At 38.0% G+C, this 20,125-nt stretch overlaps 1 protein-coding gene across 1 annotated transcript in view; it reads left to right on the top strand.

Moving 5' to 3' along the window:
* The window catches only part of LOC122814829 (zinc finger protein 19-like), a 151,394-nt gene that overhangs the window by 98,616 nt on the left and 32,653 nt on the right, over positions 1-20,125 (top strand). Inside the window, exons 2-3 of the mRNA XM_044087124.1 lie at positions 1,003-1,129; positions 13,774-13,902. Of these exons, the coding sequence (XP_043943059.1) occupies positions 1,003-1,129; positions 13,774-13,902 (256 nt within the window). The remainder of the gene's footprint in view (positions 1-1,002; positions 1,130-13,773; positions 13,903-20,125) is intronic.

Here is a 20,125-nt window from a genome sequence, read left to right as displayed (position 1 = left end):
CTGCTTGAATGTAGGGATATGTTTGTGTTAAATCAGTTTTGACTTCATGTTTGCTCAGTGACATTTAATAAGGCTGATGATTTTTATCCTGGGTTTGACTACTTGGGAAGCACATACTCCTATAGTGCTAGATCAAACATGCTAGCATCAGATAAAGGATTCTAGCAGGACCTTGTATTACCATTGTGGCTTCCTTTTGGGTTGGAATTTGGGGCTGAATAAAGACAGTGATAGATATATAAATACTGCTGCTAATGTACTGGAAATATTAATGGTGACCACCAGACCTTCGTTTTTAGTAACTGCAACATTTTTTTAATGTTAGGAGATTGCGTGATAATATTGAATTGTAGCTGTTAGTTACATATAGCTGTTGTCTGTACAGGTTTATGGTATATTATCATAATGTACTGGGTATCCATAAATGGACACCAACAGGATACACTAAAGACCTTCACTGCAGAGTCAGTTACTCTACCTTAGAAAGAAGCTTGCCCCTGTAATAATCACTCTGGAGTCATTTATGCACTCATTGCATGGCTTTTACTGCTAAATAATTTCTTAAACCTAGAGCACAATAATAATCACGCATGCAAACCCTATCAGTAAACCAAAAAGCTTCTTCCCACCCACTTGGATTTAAACAAATGTGTATTTTACCAGTTAGTTCTGCCCACTCTGACTTGGTTAACTTCACATAATCATAATCTTGCCCTTGTCTCATGCAGCTGGTGGTGACTGAACTGTCTCTTGTGTGGACCAGCTCATTTGCCTGTCTGTCTAATGAATGAATTAAAAAAGATTGAATGACTGAATCTCCACCTGCCACACTTCATTCTTCCCAACCTAACTGTTACCACTCATCGATAACTATAAAGAAGGGCTTCTACATTTTGTCTGTGTACTAGTATCTAGGATAAGTCCATTATGTGTGGAAATCTGTTTTTGAGTGCTCAGTGTACAACTGAGGGCAGACTGGTAAACTGAGAATTTTTCTTCCAGGTTCCAGAAGCCTTTGAAGATGTGGCCGTTGCTTTCTCTAAAGAGGAATGGATGGTGTTAAGCCAAGAAGAGAAGAGACTCCACAGAGAAGTGATGGTACAGAATTATGAAACTATGCTGTCAGTAGGTATGAATGGATTCAATTTCTCAGTGTACTTTTATGGGTAGAGTGGTCTGAGTTAAAAATTAAAATCAGTCAGATGTAGTAGGATAAAGTAATATTTTTACCAAAGCAGTCCTAGTATTGAGGCTTATAAACTAGGTAAAAGTAATGGCAGACCTCTCAACCAATCGGGGACAAATTTCAACAGAATCAGGGACAAGTCAAGAAAAAATCAGGGACAATCAGGGACACTTTTAAAATATTAGTGCTATTAACTTGAAACATTGACAGAATCAGAGCATATGAATTAATACACATTTTCTGAAGTAAAAGAAGTCTGTAATTCTTAATTATTGTCATTATTCATTAAGTGTAATTCACCACCTTTCCTCCAAAAGTCACTAGTTTTGGGAGGGATTAAGAGGGACAGAGCTAAATTTTGAGTCAAAATCAGGGACGTCCCTGAAAATCAGGGACAGTTAAGAGGTATGAGCCTTAGTGGCCTGGAAAACCTTCAATTAATTATTCTAGAAAGGAAGAGCACCCTGTAATAACCTCTAATATCCATAGCTATTACTTTATAATCCAGTCTACACTTGCAAGTTACAAAGAACAAAGTGTGTTAAGGCTTAGTTCTATAATATTAGCAGCATTTTTTACAATTTAAAATGAGCTAATCTCATTATTTACATTAAATAGTGCATGTGTGACAAGTGCTTGTTTTAGTTTTCTCAGCAAAAATTAACACTGAAGTGGGGCTTATGCACCCCGTTCAATCACCATACTCCCCATTATCAGTCATATAAATACCCCACTAATCGGGTCTATATCGGAACATCGAACATCCAAAACATCGACCACCATAAGGTCGAACTTGGAAGATCGAAAGCTGAAAATATCGAAGTTGCGGAACATCGACTTCTTTCCCAGGGAAAGAAGCTGGTGGGCCATTTCCGCAACTTCTCTATTTCCTCCACTGTGGTGCGGTCTCGGAGTTGGTATATTTAAGTAGGGGGTGTGTGGGGGGCAAAGCCCCCCACATTAGAAATGGTTTATGGTGTGCATGTGTTGTGTGTGTGTTTCTCGGAACAGCGATTTTTTTTCCCCTGGGAAAAAAAATCGCTGTTCTGAGCTTTCGATCATATCACATTTCAAACTTCTAAGTTCAACCTTATGGCAGTCAATGTTTTGGCAGTTCAATGTTGTGATATAGACCCCACTAACCTCATGATGAACCTACTGCATGGTTCAGAACCATCAATAAAAATAATTCCTTATACTAATTAATACATTCTATATTTATCAAGATTTTGAGTTAGCAATAATGTCCCTTGCACGCAATAGTGCTATAATCTGCTGTTTGTTGTATCTCTATCTTTCAAATGGAATACTATGTCACAAAAAGAAAACAAAAAAAAATTACACTAAAAAACTCACAAAACAAACTAATGAATACATAAGCAGAAACATTCTCTAATGGCTGTCGATTCATTTTTCAAGTATCTTTCCAGCTGTAAGCAGAAGGGAAATAGGGTGGAAGGTGGATTTATTTACTGGCTGAGGCTGTTTAGGAAGGGATTTAACCAGACCAGTTTTCCATATGTCTGGCATTCTATTTTGAATTAAGCAGAGGTTATAAATTCGTAGAAAAGTTGTGGCAAAGAAGTTTTGCAGAGTGATATAAACCAAGGGAGTAGTTTGTCTGCACCAGGGGGTGCATCCAGAGGTATATTTTCTAAAAGGAGAACAAGTTATTTGTGTGTAATTTTTTTAAAATAGAAGAGGGGGACAAAATGATGGAGGGTAGGTGTGCTGGGGGGAGGGGTAGAGTTTGCATTACTATGGTTTGAAAGACAGAGGTTGAGAGTTGGCCTTGGGAGTCTGGTTGGTGATAGAAGAGGAGGTGGGATCAGTGGATTTATGGCCTGTGAGAAGATGTACTTCCTGCCAAAAATGTTTGGAATTGCCTAAAAGAGCAGGCTGCTTGATTTTGAAGTAGTTGGTTTTATGTCCGGATATGCCTTGCTTAGCTAGGTTACACAAACAGGTAATAGCAGTACTGTTTTCTGGTGAGGGATTTTATCTCCATGAAGACCAGACATTGTCCCTAGGTTTGAGCAAAGCTTTAATTTCAGTGTTTTTCCAGGGGCTTTGTTGTATTTGAAAAGGCGCTGTGTAAGAGGGAGAAATTTGTCTTGAAGTTGAAGGAAGGTATGTGTCAGAGTTGTCGCACCCAAGATGGGGGTTCTCTAAGTTGGTAATGAGAGACCAGGTGAAATTTGCTAGGTGTTTCTTGAGGTTATTTATATTAAAGATAGATATACGTCTGAAGGTAACTAGTTTGGGGGCAGTTTTGGTGACTGATGGATAATTTGGAAGGTTACTGGCAGTGGTCGCTGAATGAAGGTGGAAGAACAGATGTGCTGGAGATGGTGATAGGTTTGTTAGTGATTAGCAGTCCAGGAAGAAGTGGTTGTTGGTTTGGAAATTTGGACAAGTAGCATCACTGAGTAACTGTATAAGGTCGATTCTGGATAGGAATTCATCAATGTCATTGCTCAAGGGACCTAGGTAGTTTAGGTTAAAATCACCAAGAACAGCGATATTTTTATAGTTTTGGGCAGTTGAGGTGATTGCAAGAATAAGAGATTTAAATTTGTTAAGAGAGGCTGGTGGAGGATGGTAGGCCACTGCTATTAGAAAGTGACTGATCTTATGGGAGGGAAGTGTTAGAAGGATCCTTTTGTTTCAGTATCTGAGGAGACATTTTCTGGTGCAATGATAGTTTAAGGTTGTTTTTATAAAGAATGCTAGTGCCTCAACCTTGTCTTCTGCCAGGTCTGGTGTTTTGGAGGTATTTGTAGGAAGGAAGTAGATGCCGAAAATTAGGATTGCTATGTTTGAGCTATGTTTCATTGACAGCTATAATGTCGGGTGAGTGGGTTGTAAGTAAAGTGTTTATTTGTTCAAGTTTATTACAGAAGCTTTGGGAGTTAATTAATACTCAGGAGATAGTGGTGGTGTTGGGAACGGTTGTGGGTATTTTGTAGTGGGAGGTGTCTGGATTGGATTCATTGTTGGATTTGATGACTGTGAGCTGGATGGGATTAATTTATAGAGGTATTTAGGAAGTCTGAGGTGGTATTACTTGGATCTGGTAGGTTTGAAGGAGATGAGGTTAAGTGATGGCAAAACTGGAGTTAAGTGAGAGTGGTAGGTCTTGGGGTTGAAATGAGTGATTGTGGGGCTTTGTGGTATTCTAGGATAGAGTGGGTTGAGAAATGAGAACAGAGATGTGGTTGATGATGTAGTTCAGTGTGTTAAAGGAAGGAAGAGTAAGATGATGAGGCGGAGAAGCACTGTGGACCATAGGGTAGAAAAGGAGTTCTGAAAGTAAGAGGTATGTGTCTGTGAGGATGGGAGAGGACCAGAACTTGTATATGGGAAGGTGAGGGGGTTGAGAATGGTGAGCATTTCTTGGTGGCTTTATTTAAGTGTGGATGGTGATGAAGCTGTATGGAAGTTTACCGTGGGAAAATATCACAGTAAGGTGGTTGAGGAAGTAGGATGCAGGTTTAGTGAAGTTGTGTGTCATTTTAATGGGTGGACAGAAGTGTGAATGAAGAAGGTGGAGACAGTGATGAATAAATTGAAGAGCCTGAATGTGGCTGGGGAATTGAGAGCAGGAGGGGAGCAAAGTGGGACACACCTCCCCCAGATGGAATCAATCAATGAAGGTGTGCAAGGTATATGCAGGAGATACAGAGGCCACTCAGCTCAAACAGAGCAGTGTTCAGACAAAAACAAAATGTAAATTAAAGGGACATGGAAAAGGGGGTGAGAAAAACTAACCAAAACTAAGCCCCCTTCATTGCGAAAGCTATGGGTGTACACCTTCAAGCTCATAAACAAGTGTGCAAGGTGAACTTTAAACAAACTAATGGGACTGATTCCCCTTGCAAGCCCTTTCCTTGGGTAATGGGGATAAGTTATTAAACTGCACTCTACCAAGAAGAGGATCAAGGGTCTGCTTCTAGTATGTACAGCAGCCTCTATGCCACCATTTACATGGTTAAACAGGGTCTCTGTGAATAATTCCGCATAGGTTGCTGTGAACTCGAGGTTGAGAGGGGCAATGCATTTTGATAAAACTGTTACATGGTTTGATGGGGTTAACAAGCTGATTTTTATTTTAGAGACAGCTTTGTGGTCTGACCTCACTAGTGAGGAAATGATACTGGGGGGAGTGTGCAGTACTCTCCCATACTGGTGAGTACCAGGTCCGGTATGTTTGAACTTTCAGTAGGTGGGCACACCATGTGGTCAAGGGTATTTCTGTTAATAAAGTCCATGAATCATTGTGCCTGTGATTATGAGGCAGTGTACATTTCCCAGTCTATAGAAGGGTTGTTAAAGTCTCCCATGAATAGAGTATTTGGAGGACCACAGAGGGTGACCTATAGCTTGCTAGGATATGGTATGGGACTTTATCTATGGTGATTTGTATGTGGCTAAATTCCAGGACATTGTCCTGTTTAACCAATGTAGCGTTATGATTGTTACTAATATGATTCAGACTCCTCCACCTTTTGTCCTTATTTGTGCAGCTAAAGCCTTGCACTGCCGGAGTACGTTCTACGGATTTAAACCATGCCTGAGTATTGGCAAAGATGTCTACCTTCTCTAGAGTGAGAAGAGCTTGCAGGGTGTGAAGTTTCTTGTTTAGGGTTTTAGCAGTGAGCACTAACACCTTTATGTTATTTGGGTTTTATTTGCTAATTTGATAGGTTTGCCAATTTGGCATTGCCTAAAAAAAGGCTCGGGGGGGGGGGGTAGACTTTTAGCTACTATTTAGAAGCCTAAGAGACACAGATGTAGACCATCCTTTGCAAAGTGACTTGTTCTCCCATGCTGATAAATATTGAGTTTGCCCTAGAAAAACATAAAAAAATAAACCAATAATTGGAAGTAATTCATCTTTTCTCCGTACTGTGGTATTATCCTTGGTGAAGTTAAACTGGTGCTCATTGTAAGGCACACACTTGCCTAAGACACATATTTAGAGAGATCAATAATGTGCCTGTTCATATTGTCCAGGGAAGTGTCTGAGGTCATTAATGCCCACATGGACTGTGATAGAATCATACTGGTACCTGTGCTGTAGTGACTTGATTGCATGAGTAACTTGGGGGAATTCTGGCCCCAGATAAGCACCTGTTATCTTCTCCCTGTTCAGTCTGGTGGGTGGGGCACCTGTGAGTTATACAATGGAATCCCCTATAATAAGATTCCTGGGGAAATGTGTTGGCTTGCCATATGGGCTTTGCCCTTGGGGCTTCACTGGGTCTAGGCATATGTATGGTGTTTTTTGTTGCTTTTGGTGAGTGCTTTAGAGATTGCTAAGGGTAGGCATTGCTGATTATAGGCTTTAGGAGGTCTTGGAGGTTTGTGAAGATTACTTTTTAGTGCCTCAGCATAAGTTGGTTTATGTATATATGGTGGACACTATGTGCATTGGGTATAGTGTGTGTGTGTTCTTGGCAACCTTGTTTGCATGCAAGGTGCTTGCCTCCAAATGAAATTGTGTATGAGCATCTCTTACATATTGTGCTGTGTATGAGCATCTGTCACATTCTGTGTTTGTTTCTTTAAGGATTAAATGGTTGTCTGTGAACATGAAACAATTGCTACATTGTCTCAGGATGCCAAGCTGGCTACGGAGATATTTGGAAATTGCATATGTATGTTCTCTGGACCTGTGTTTGGGTGGGCTACTGTAGATCATTGACTGGGTTATACAGAGGTTTCCTTTAGTGGTCTCTGTGATTTGGCACTAGACTAGGTTAGATTGTGCTACGATTTGATAATATTACTGTTTAATGTGCTAACTAGCTGCTCTAAGCTCGTCTCCATGCAATGGCTTTGTTTTAGCCACACTAAATTACAGGTTTCATTTCTAAAGGAAGTTTTATGGATAAAATGTAATTTCTGGGCATTTGTATCTGTACAGGGCTCTGCTAACCTCTTCTTCTAATAACACCAGGAAAGATTGTTTGTGAGTGCAATGCTACAACAAGACAACTTAAAAAACTATATTGAAAAAGCAATTTCAAGTATTAGGGATATTGTAGAATGATTTAAAGGCAAAATCAACAAATGACGCAAAGATGGATATATGCCATGACACCCAGTCTTATTGATATGCAGCTTTATTTATGACTGTTTTTATAGCCTTAGCATGGATTCCCTTCACAAGCTCAAAGTTTCAAAACTTTGAACTGCAAATGGTCGAGACCATAAGATCGAAGTTTTGAAACTTCGAACGTTTTGAATGGAGATCGCTGTGCAGCACGGAATGGGAAATTTGCATTTTCCTCACTGTAGTGCGATCTCAGTATATTTATCTAGTAGAGGTGTGGGGGATAGGGGGGGCTTGCCCCCCTGCAAAAATGTGAAAAAAAATGTTTGTTTTTATTTTTTTTATTTACAATTTCGAAGTTTCAAAACTTCGATCTTATGGCCTCTACCGTTTGCAATTTGAAGTTTTGAGACTTCAAGCTTATGAAGTAGATCCCCTCAGAATATATCTGTTTAGTGTAGCTGTAAATAGTTTTTGGTGGTAGTGTATGATGTTCACAGGCCATCCTATTGCGGAGAAAGATGCCTTCAGATTTCATAGATATTTGCACCTCTGTGAGCACGTAGTTCCTACACTAGGAAAGAGTTGCCGGTGCTAGCAAAAGAAGAAATACAGACTGGTTTAGTTTCCATTTTGTGCAGGTGCATCTTTGATTTAGTTTGGTCTAATTGCTCAGGCTATATTGTTCATAGCTTGGCTAGGTGTAGGGTGTAGATAGTAGGAAAAGAACTAAGCTAAATGAGGGCACAACAAGTTCTCTGCAGCTAAGAGTAGTTTAGGGCAGCCATGCAGATACTGTATGAGAACAACACATCTGGTATAACAACTACTACAGCAAAAATGAGTCTGCTCAACTGGTAATAATGCAATAATGATGAGAGGTACAGCACATGACTAATAATGGCCTAGCACCAATACACAAATTATTTCAGCAAAACTGCAACAATGAAATACTCAACTAGTAACTTATAGCAGCCTCGTGCAACCATTACCAGCTTTCAACTCTTCAGTTGTACAGAAGCTTTCTTTGAGCACATTAACCAATGGACAAACACCCAACAAGTTTGTCTAGTCAGTCTAAGGTTGACTACTGAAACTAACTAACCAGCCATTTTGCAACATCACAAGTAGTGCACAAATCAATAAAAAAAACAAAAAAAAACAGAAAAGTGAAACAGTCAGTTGGAATACAACTTTTTTTCTAGGCCAGCAGTAATTTGAACTCTTAGAAAAACAGCAAATTACCCTGTCTCACAAAGTAATCACTAGTAATGTTCCAAGATAATCTGCAAATGCTGCCAAATTAGCTGTGCCTGGTTAGCAATAAAAAACTAAAATAAGCAAAAAAAAATGTGTCAGATATTTATGATAAATAAAACACACTTCCGTGATGTTTGGAGGGACTGAAGAAAGGAATCTTATCCAGGAAAAAAAAAGGTCAAATCTGGTTCAAGTTAGTGTTCAGACGGTGAACTCACGGCATTCTAGAGAAAAGAAGAGCAAAGGCCCACATTCTGAACAAATTCCAACCGTAGAACGGCAAGTGATTGAACCCAACTGATCGATCACCCGATGATTGAAAAAAAAATAGTTTAAACATGTTTTTTGCAGAGGGCACCTTCCACATCTTCTGCTATTACATATACTAAATCCGAGTTTGTAATATAGTGAGGAAAGGGTAAATTACCCGAATGCCACTAACTGCACTGAAAAAAGCTGCTACATGCAAATCGGCTGATTTTTGATTAGCTGTACTACCTTTTTTACAGTGAGACAAGCTGACTCTTTAATGTGTTGAATGTAATCCATATGTATATATATAAGTGCACTCTATGTGGTCAAAACTCATTCTGATCCAATGCATTCTGTGATGAGTAATCTCATCAAATGGAATATATTATACAGAGAGAATGAATGGGAGACTGTTATTTTTGTGAGATGACAGAATAACAGAGTTAGTGGAAGTCTGATTTTGAAAAGTTTTGTTTGTGTTTCAACCACTTGTCATGTACCCATATTTATATATATATATATATATATATATATATATATATATATATATATATATATATATATGTGTGTGTGTGTGTGTGTGTGTGTATGGGTCCTTGTCAATTTTATATATGTTACTGAAAAGCAATATATTGAAAATCATAATACTGGATATATAATGATGATGAAATGCCAAATGCTGAAATGTTAAAATTTTGAAATGAAAGTACTTGCTCCCCTATGCATATAGAGAGTTGGACATGCATCCCCCTACAAGAACCATGTTATTACTTATTTCCACATTTTACTAACAGAGTACATACATGTAGTATGTATTTTGAGTTCAGCATTGTAAAGTTTCAATATCTTGACATTTCACTGTTTTGCATTGAGTATTGTGATTTTCAGTATACTACTATTCCATAAGTTGTCACGTACCCTATAACTTGCAGCTAGGCTAACAGTGATCAGAACTCCCATAATAGCAGCAAATTACTATCTCTCACAAGATAATTATAAGCCATATTCAAGATAGGTAGATAAATAAAGATGACAGTGACAAATTCAAACTGAAAATATATTTTGAAACACATTCTGTCCGTACATAGGTCACAAGTTATAAATGGAAAGAGTAAGGATAGGGTGGTTATCAAACGTTCTGTTTAATTATATACTTCTGGCAGGTTTTCAGTCAGATGCAACCATACCTCTCAACTGTCCAGATGTTTGCAGACTGTCCAGCTTTTTGTCTCATATTTCGGGCTGTTCCTAATAATATTTGTAGCTTTCTGGCAAATCACTGAAAATTGAAGTCATTAAATAATGATATACATTTAAATTTTTGACCTTGTATCCTTCAAAAAAATACATGCTACCACAACTGCAGTTATTCTAGCAACCTTCTGAGTTTATAAGAGCAATATTTAAAATCTGTCCCTATTTTTGGGCCTTTGTCCCCCCCCCCCATTGTTTAAGGCTTTGTCCAGATTTATTGCACTAAGAGGTTGAGACGTATGAATGGAAAAAAAAGTGTGCCAAACACCAATACAGAAGTTGCATTGTAAACGCACATAGGTTGTAGAACTTCAAAATCAGTTTGGTTCCCATAAGCCAACTGGCTTACTTTGCTCTGTTTCATTAGAAGCAAATTGCTTGATTTCTCAGCGTTCTCAGAATGCATCTGTAAAGGTTTTTGATTTAACCTTAGAAATCTCAACTACACACGCTTTCTCCTCCAAACCCCCCATATGAGGTTTCAGTGCACAAACCATGCTTTTTCAGTCCTCAGGCACAAACTGTAGGAATCTCTCTCCCTTCTTTTCTTAAACATCATTCTTTTACCCCATTTCCAGTCGGAACTAAAAACACATCACAAGACTCAAGGAAAATGTAAGTGCTCTCTCTCTGGTTATATAACTTCACATCTTCTTACCCTACTTCCCTCTACACAGCTTGGTCTAAGTCTACTTTTCATTGTGATTTTGTTTCAGCACACCATCTCTGATATCAAATCTGTATATAATGCATGTATATACTTTGTTTTTCAGTCAGTCTGTATATAATGTCATGTATTTGTCGTCTTTATACCTTCAATTCACTTTACTTATAATACATGTGTAGATCACATTTTGTCATCTACTCTGTATATAATGTCATTTATCTATTTGGTTACCCCAGGCTGAGCTTGAAGTAAGTCTAGTGGGATCATTGCTCTACCTTGTTTAGCAAATTCAAAATAAATAAGTAAACAATCTGGCCTTCTAAGCGGAAAATTGTAAAGCAGAGAAAGAAAGTGAGTAGGACTGCAACAGGAAGAGCCATCCGAAAATGTAACTTAACCATCTCTGACTTTGTTTTAAAATGTTGCTTTGATACATTTCATTTCCAGCCTTTCTAAGCCTTCATAAAACATTTATTTGTTTTCTAGTTACCCAGGTGAGTGAATTTGGTGTAGACGGACTCTTAAAACCATGACCCAGACAAAAAGCACTTTTAACACGGTATGAAAAGTACAAACCTCGTGACACGTGTGTGTGTGTGTTTGTTTGTGTGTGTGTGTGTGTGTGTGTGTGTGTGTGTGTGTGTGTGTGTGTGTATCGTTATGTGTGAGTGTTTGTCTTTATGTGTGAGTATTTGTGTGTGTGTGTGTGTGTGTGTGTGTGTGTGTGTGTGTGTGTGTGTGTGTGTGTCACACAGCTGTTTGATAGGAACATATTTACAAAGGTATATATGTTCACAGCATAGTAAATTAGAGTAATACTTCTCTTCTTGGTTCAGGAATTCTGGACAATGTCAAAAAATGAGAAGTCAAAGGCCCAAAATCAGGGACAGTTTTTATATATTACTCTAATTTACTTAAAAAGTAAGTAGAACAAAAGGTTTTCGTTCTTCATGCATTTTCAGAACAATAAGAAGTATGAAACTGTCATGTCTTGCATTATTGAGTGATTATAATCCTCAGTGATTTACCAGATGAGGGATAGGGCTATATATATATATATATATATATATATATATATATATATATATATATATGAATGTTGAATGTTGTGTCTTTCGACTTTTCCCAGTTAGGGGTCGCCACAGCGGAACTCCGGTCCACTAATGATCAAATGATTGAATAAATACATAAATATATCCTCACTTTGTATGTTGTCAGTATACAGTATACAACCCATTGCAACCCCCTCCCCCCATGCCTATCTACCTATTATGTCAAATATCAAGGAGAATGCTAAAACTAATGGGAGACAAAGGACCAAAATGAGGGCCAGATATTGCTGTTACATGAGTGGTGAATTATTGTAGGGGAGATCTGGGTGGCCATCCATGTCCCACAGCTTCTGGTGGGGGGATAGCCAGCCACCCAACATCTGAAACAAAATCATTTTATTCTTTACATTTTTGTTATGTTCAGCAGTGCTAATCATATTAATTACCTTATGTGCTGCATGTAACACGCTCTTATAAATCATCTACCTTAAGTTTTAAAGAAAAATAAATTAAGTTGGATGCAGAATGAGATTTTGATTTTTGCATGTGCATATTTGCATCATGGACATGTGATTGTTCAGGCACATTATTTATTTATTAATTTAAGTAAAGAAATCTTTATTTAAAGTAAATAAATAAATACATAAATAAGCCCAGGATGTCTATCTCAACAGCCACAGCTTTCTGCCTTTTCCTGTTCCATTATTCATTGGAATGAGATGTTATAATACAACTATTACATGCTTTTTCTGAAGTCTATTAAGTCTGAAACTGAAATGTATGTGATTATTTAGTGATTGCAGTCATCATTCATGTGCCTGAAAAAAAAAACTACTTTATAAGGAACAGACCAAAATATGAGGCAAAATCAGATACATTCTTGTAAACCCAGGGCCACTTGTCAGTTATGGGTCTATATTATTATTATGTTATTATATTACACAAAAATCCCTACCTTCTTACCTCCCTATATAAGTGACAGTCATAGTGCTACTGTTTTAGTAAAAAAATATAGAAAAAACCTTTCTCCCGTGCTGCTATTTATTTAAATTAGATCAACTGCTTCCTCTGTCCCATTTAATTAAATGACACCCACTGTTCATGTGTCCAGTTTTGTTCAGGCTGCCTAGATGACAGGAGATAGCCAGAGCCGCTGGAAACAGCTCCTTGCTGCTTTGCACAAGAGCCCAGTGTCCTGCTTAACAAGCTTTATTTCTGCCATTTGGCAAAGGCAGGCACAACCTTTTAATGCCAGGCTGTTTTAATGTTGACCTCTAAAGTCAGTTACTGGTCTACTTGCAGTTCCATTCATGCTAGTGTGACTTGACAGAATGTTCAGTATACTTCCTGTAATGAACCCAAAGACATTTTATTGTAGTTTATGCTACATTTTATTATGTGCAACTAATATCAGTCAATGTTGTCTGCTAACATATTTAGAATATCCATCTAATTTACACACAGCTGTCCTCCCACTAAAATAATGAGGTACATTTGAGTTTTAGACTTCATATCCTTCAAGAAATTCAAATGCAAACTCTGTTTTTCTAGCAAATTTCTACATTTATAAAAGCCTTTTTAAAATCTGTCTCTATTTTTGTGGGGCCTTTTCCCCCCATTATTTTTGGCTTTGTCACTGATTCATGTGCTACCAGATTGAAAGGTATGGCTGTTAAACTGTGGTACATGCAGAAGCATAGCACTTATGAGTATCACCATCTATGTGTAAAGCCAGCCACTGGATGGCATCTCTTGTTTCAAAGTAGATGAAGTACATTAAAGGGGTGGAAGAAGGGTGAGAAGAAAAAGAGGCAGTTCATTAGTAAATTAGCTTGGAAAGTATATAAGGCTGTGGAGTATAAAAACAATGGAGCCTTGGTCACCTTCTGATGTTAGCATATGCATATTTGTATTGGCAATACATTTTCATTTACTAAAATCAACAACAATATTGGACACAGTGAATTTTATCTTAAAAGCTTGATTTAAAAGTTTGACATATCTCTGAATATGTGTAATACATTTTTTTGTTTTTGAATCTCAGGTTACAATATCCCACTGGAAGAACTGTTGCTGTTAGTGATGTTTGAAAGGGATGATGGTGTCCCATTTAATGATGTTAGCATGGAACAGACTGAGCAGCAGGACAAGCATCCTGCAATCACACCTGCAGGTAAGTATAAGAGACAGCTAAGTAATATGCCTAATAGACAATGCTATAACTGTCTGTACAAGGTGAGCTATTGACGTAATGACTTGTAGAAACCTAATGTATGTGTGTGTGTGTGTGTGTGTGTGTGTGTGTGTGTGTGTGTGTGTGTGTGTGTGTGTGTGTGTGCTGGCGCATGTACATGTGTGTCCATGTTGTATGTAATATTAAAATACCCCATTGTGTGTAAGAACCCTTTGACATAAAACAACACTGTTTACACCATGAAGGGCCAAGAACTTGAGAATTCTTACAGGTTTAAATAATTTCTAAAATGTTGTAACAAAATAATGATATACTAAGTAGTGTCCACTGGGTTTATAATATAAATGGCTAGTGTCCACTGGGATTATAATATAAATACAAACAGTCCAGATCCTGAAACTGTACTGAATTCCTAAATGCTGAGCAATTTTCACAACTAGTTTAAATCTCCCTCCCATTACAGAGCTTGTTACTAAATCAGTCGTTTATGAGTGGACACACTTGTTTTTGACTACGTTCACGCAGCTGGTACTTAGACTGATGTTAATGATCATCTCCATCTTTGTTTAACTAGATAAATACAGCCCTTCCTTCATCCTCTCGTCCAAAATCAAACCCTTTCATGATTTTGCTTCAGCTTGTTGTAAAACTTAATTCACTCTCATCAAAGCCATTAAATGGATAAGTATGTGCTGCTTGGTGTGCCTTGCAAGGTATCCAAAGTGAGCAGTTTTCTTTTCTTTTCCCCCATGTTTGCTAACTGTTATTTCTTTAAGTGGCATTTTCTCGTAAAGTGTTTACAATCCTTAACTTAATTTTTTCTGGTACTGCTGTAAGTCTCAATTTGCTTCTATCTAATGTTTTGTTGAATTCAGCCAGTTTCTGTGCCATTTGTTAATACTTTTATTGCTCTTTCATCTCCTTTTCAGCTGTTTGCACATGTGCTGTTTCTTCTAAATGCCTTGTTAAAACATTCTCTATTTCTTAGACTCATATTTGTCTCTACATATTCCAACAGGGACCCACCTATCTTCTAAATCCCATAGTACATTTGGTCAGTCTTTCTCACTAGGGTGACTGAAGAGTTTTTCCTTTCCCAGCTCTGCTCTACCACACTACTTTCAGTGTCCCTTTGAGTTTTCTTAGCTTCTCTCCCTTTTACTTCACTTTTTCTTTTCCTTTTCAACTTTTTGAATGTCATAGACTCTTCGGCTATTGATTTTTGTTAACAATTTACAGTACTTTGCAAGCTTTTGCCCCCCCCCCACACACACACACACATACACACTCACACTTTAGTTTTTGGCAGCTATTCTTAACTTCTAGATATAGAGTCTTGCAAAGCCTGACTGCATACAGAAGCCCAGATACCAAACGTCTTCACCATTTTTTTAAGAAACCTTGAACCCCAGGTGCATTTTTACCTCATCTGCAGTATGAAGCTTGTGCAATTCTAAAAAGGCTGCCTGAGCCGGTACACAGATAAACAGAACCAGAGTGATGTGGACAGTAATAGTCCTGTATCTGTTGTATTTTACCTCTTGATTTTTTTTTCCTTCACTGGTTATCTTATTTGTTAGACTGGCTGCTGAAATCACCAACCACTAACTTCGGATTCCCTGGTACTATTGTTGCCCATTCTACGTTTCTGGGTTACACCATAGTGTCATCAGTTGAGTCCTCCATCAGCTGAGTCCTCCTTATGGTGAAGCCTTTTATTTATTAGACATTTGCAAGATGTATGGAGGAGAGGGGGATAATGGGGGGCCACACTGCACTGCAGCCTGGTAAAAAATGAGGGCCTGCTGTGCTTTCATCTCTGACATGCTGAGTACCACTGACACAGCAGCCAGGCAGCTGGCGCTGGCTAGGCTCAGCTTTGCTTTTTCCTGTATGTGCTGGGGCCCACCATATTTCAGCCAGTGGTTACATGGTTGGCTAGATGTGTGTTTTAATTTCCCTGGACAAGCTGGGGACCACCATATTCCAGATAGCTGTTAAATGGATGGTAGTGGTTTGTTGCCTGGGAGATTCATCTAAGCGGAGCCCATTTAGAAGAAAACCTGGAAAGAAAACCTTCAGATGTACAGGATATACTAGCAAAAAGCCCATAACATGAACACGATTTCTGCAGGCACACTAATGAGCATTCACCCAGCAATCTGCAGGGAGTACTATGTCAATGAAGAAATAACTACATATGTCAACAGCAAATAATCAGACGTTAAAGAATTTCATATGTACAGTATTTAAACTGTGACAACTACATCTTAATCATTGAAACACTATTATTTAATCTAAGCAGAAACAAGTAGCAGTATATTCATACTGCACATGGAATACAGATGTAGGATTGTAATACTGATTTATTTACCCCATTACAAATAAGTGACACTGTTAGGTGTTTCTGTAGTTATACCCCACTGATGCTTCGAGGCATTAAATATTGTTTATTCATATTTGCATCAATAATTCCAAAACATGTGCTATATGCCAAGTATTAAAAGGTTTCATCTCAAAATGTACACAATGGGACAGATTTTAATTATTGCTCTTATAAAATTACATACTTGCTTAAATAAAAGGATTTGTGTTAGGATGAATTTTCCAAAGGAAATAAAAGTCTGAAACTCAAATGTAAGTCATTATTTAGTAACGTCACTCTCCAATGACTGGCAACAAACCAAACGATTTAGGAGGTGACAGAAAAAGTAAATACCAGGATATATTTTTAAAGTGTTACATTTGAATGTAAAATGCTTCCTCCACAATTAACATATACTACAGCAAGTTTGAAACATTAGGTGGAGGATCTGTTTTACATCAAAACTATATAAAAAAGTAATATTATATTAAAAGAAATAAGTAAGTAAAACACAACAATTTTACAGACAGCCCATTCTCTAAGTGCAGTAATGCCCTCCAGGGTGTGTGTTGTGACATTGTGGCCTCAGAACAACCCTGGGCAGGTGTTCTTTCCGCAATAATACACACCCTGTTGGGCATTATTGCTTACTTAGTATCCCTGTCTTTCCAGAGATATGAACCTTTGTTTGAAATGTGAAGTCATAATTTGAATCTGTCAAAAAGTTTAAGCTCCACTCATTGGAAGTTACAGTGCAAACTTTCTCAGCTCCATTGGAGGGAATGAGACATGCATCACCAATAAACTAATATACCAAGCAAACTAAGTGACAGTGTGGTAGTTTTGTAGGATACATATTGGATTAACAGATGTCAGCTATAAATATGGTACACTGAGTAATGGAATGAGTATGACAGATGGAGATGAGGTGTTTACATGAAAAATAAGAAAAAAGGTCAGGAGGGTAGATGAATATTTGTTAAAAATTGCAAAGAGTTTTTTAAAGGCAAGAATAAAGATGATTAAAGTGAAGAGACAGGAAGAAAGTGTATCATGGATTCTAGTCCAACAAGGCTGAGTGAATCTTGGCTCGAGTCTTGCATCTAATGATTTTCCAAATTTTATTTTTCAGGAATAGAGTATTCCATTTAGTTTTAAAGAGGTCTTAGTTATCCCCACTCTGAAGAAACTTTCTTTAGACCCTCCAAATATGACAAATTTTTATCTCAGTTGCTAACCTTCTTATCATCAGTAACGTTATTGTATAAATGGTGTACATATAGCTTTACAATATTTAACATCCCATGCTCTCCCTGATCTGTGCCATTCTGATTTTTCATCTTGATACAACACTGAGATTATTCTTATTAGAATGATAATTAATCTCTTCGGTAACAGATTGAAGGTTATATTTGATCCTGGTTCTCTTTGAACTTTCTGCAGCATTTAACATTTTGGAGCCTGACATTTTTATAATTATTCTGTTCATCTGCTGTTTTCTTATATTCGCAGTACTCAAGTGGTTTGTCTTTTACCGCTTGGGGTATTCCCTGTGTGTGTGTGTGTGTGTGTGTGTGTGTGTGTGTGTGTGTGTGTGTGTGTGTGTGTGTGTGTGTGTGTGTGTGTGTGTGTGTGTGTGTGTGTGTGTGTGTGTGTGTGTGTGTGTGTGTGTGTGTGTGTGTGTGTGTGTGTGTGTGTTGGTAACGAGCATTAATTCTTCTTCCTGCTACCCTCTTGTGTTTTTGGTGCCTTACCCGATGTTATTTGCTGCATATTGTTGTGATTTTTAAGAGATGTCGTAAGAGAGTGAGGCATTTACTATTATTATCATGTATGTGAAAGATTTTATTACCTTAACTGTATGGAGATTGTAAAAATATGGATGAACTGTAGTTGTTTAAACTTATTTAAAAATGTAGGCTTCACTAGTGTATACCACTGTCTGCTTGTCAATAACCCCTCTCCACTCATTTTGTGTTGAAAGAATAGAATGGAATTTGTGCCTTGCATGTGGAACCTGGGAGCAATAATTGACAGCTCATTTACTTTGAAGGATCAAGTGTCAGTGCTTGTCGGATCACCCTATTACCATCTGAAGAATATTGCTAGTACAGAGAACTTGTTACCATATTTGGACCTTGGTACAGTGGGTCAAACACTATTGCAATGTGCTTTGTATTAGGTTTATTGATAGTGACCCCATTTGCCTCCAGGATTTATAGATTTCCATGGCATGGATTTTGAGTGGTGCTTTTGTTACCAGCTGTAATAGCTTGTACTACAGGATGTGCACTGGGTGCCTGTTGCAACAAGGTCTTACTTTTGGCCTGTTGTGCCATTCATAAGATTCTAATTTGTATGCAAGAACTCCTGTCTTCCTGTGTCCTTTTCAGGCAGCTCAGGTAGTCAGGTCAAAGGCTGCTGGGTATTCCCAGGGCTTGGTTTGTGACCTCAGGTAGACGTACTTTTGCATGCTGGGCAGAAATGCAGCTACGCCAGTTGGCAACCTGAGAAGTCCTTACACTAGTTCCCTGTCAACTCAAATGTGAGGTGCAAAAAAATAAAATAATAAAGATCTGCTTTTGAAACTCGAGGTTCAGAAAAGGAAAATTCCTTTGTTACTACAGTCTAATTTTACTAAGCCCATTCATTTCATTTGACAGTGCTTAATAATTGCTGATTGGGTGTGAGCACAGTTCCGCTGCAGCTTAACTGATCTGAAGTTCTGTACTCACATGAGGACTGCAGTTATTAATGCTGCCAATTAATTCCCCCTGACACCTAATGCCCTAGGCACACTGTTATTCCCCACTCTAGTTGAAGTACTGCTGCACGATGCCACACCAGCAGAATCAGTCACCTTCCTGAACTGGGCATAAGACTGATGACTTATTTTGGAGGTCCCTTAAATTTCATATTTTCCATGAGTATATCGTAATGTGTCAACTAAGACATTTTATTAACATTGGTGTCTGTTTAGTTTTCAGTCATTTCCAATCCAGACTTTGACTTTTCTTTGTCTTTATACTAGTTAGTTAAATTATTTATTATTGTAATGTTTAAGTGCTTACATTTTGGTATATTAATCAATGCAGATTAAAATTAAAGAGTAAATATAGAAGAGTGGAATTTGAGTAATGCACTAGAGGATGTGGATGTTGGTTGGAAGTTAAAGAGAAGAGAGATATATAAATTGTATAGGAAGAGAGATCCTTGTTAATATTTAGTTATGCCAAATAACCCCACAACTGTAATACCATCTTCTGGCTAGGTGAGAATTGTCAGCGATTTTGAATTACTTCTTAGAGGCAAGTTTTTATATGTAATGAGGAAATCTGTTTAATTGCTTTTGCTATGTCGCCATTATTTATTGTGTCTTCTTATCTAATAGCAGATAGATATTCTTGTAGTAAGGAGATACTAATGTAACAAAGGGGTGTACCCTTAGTCATATGTCCATACCCTATCCCTTCCCCTGATCCCACCCATCCCTACAAGTTAGAGTACTAAACACTCTTTCACAACCAGTACCATTACAGAAGACACACACACACACACACACACACACACACACACACACACACACACACACACACACACACACACATGCTCAATGCTGAATCTTTCATGATAAATGAACGTTTCTGCATTGCTATTCACTCAATGAAAGTTTGGGCAGTACTATCTACTCCCGCTTACCCAATGTTTGACACAGTACACTTTGACTATGCCTGCACTCAACAAAGTGTGTATTTGACCAGTTCTGACACTGAAAAATCCTTCAATCAAGAGAATGCTCAAACAAGCATGTGGGGGAGGGTTGGCATAATGGCTAAA

Source organism: Protopterus annectens, chromosome 11.part0 (genome assembly GCF_019279795.1).
Source record: "Protopterus annectens isolate FY-2018-M chromosome 11.part0, PAN1.0, whole genome shotgun sequence".
In the NCBI taxonomy this organism is placed as follows: domain Eukaryota; kingdom Metazoa; phylum Chordata; order Ceratodontiformes; family Protopteridae; genus Protopterus; species Protopterus annectens.
The sequence above is the reverse complement of the archived record's forward strand: the minus strand, read 5'-3'. Positions and strand labels throughout refer to the sequence as shown.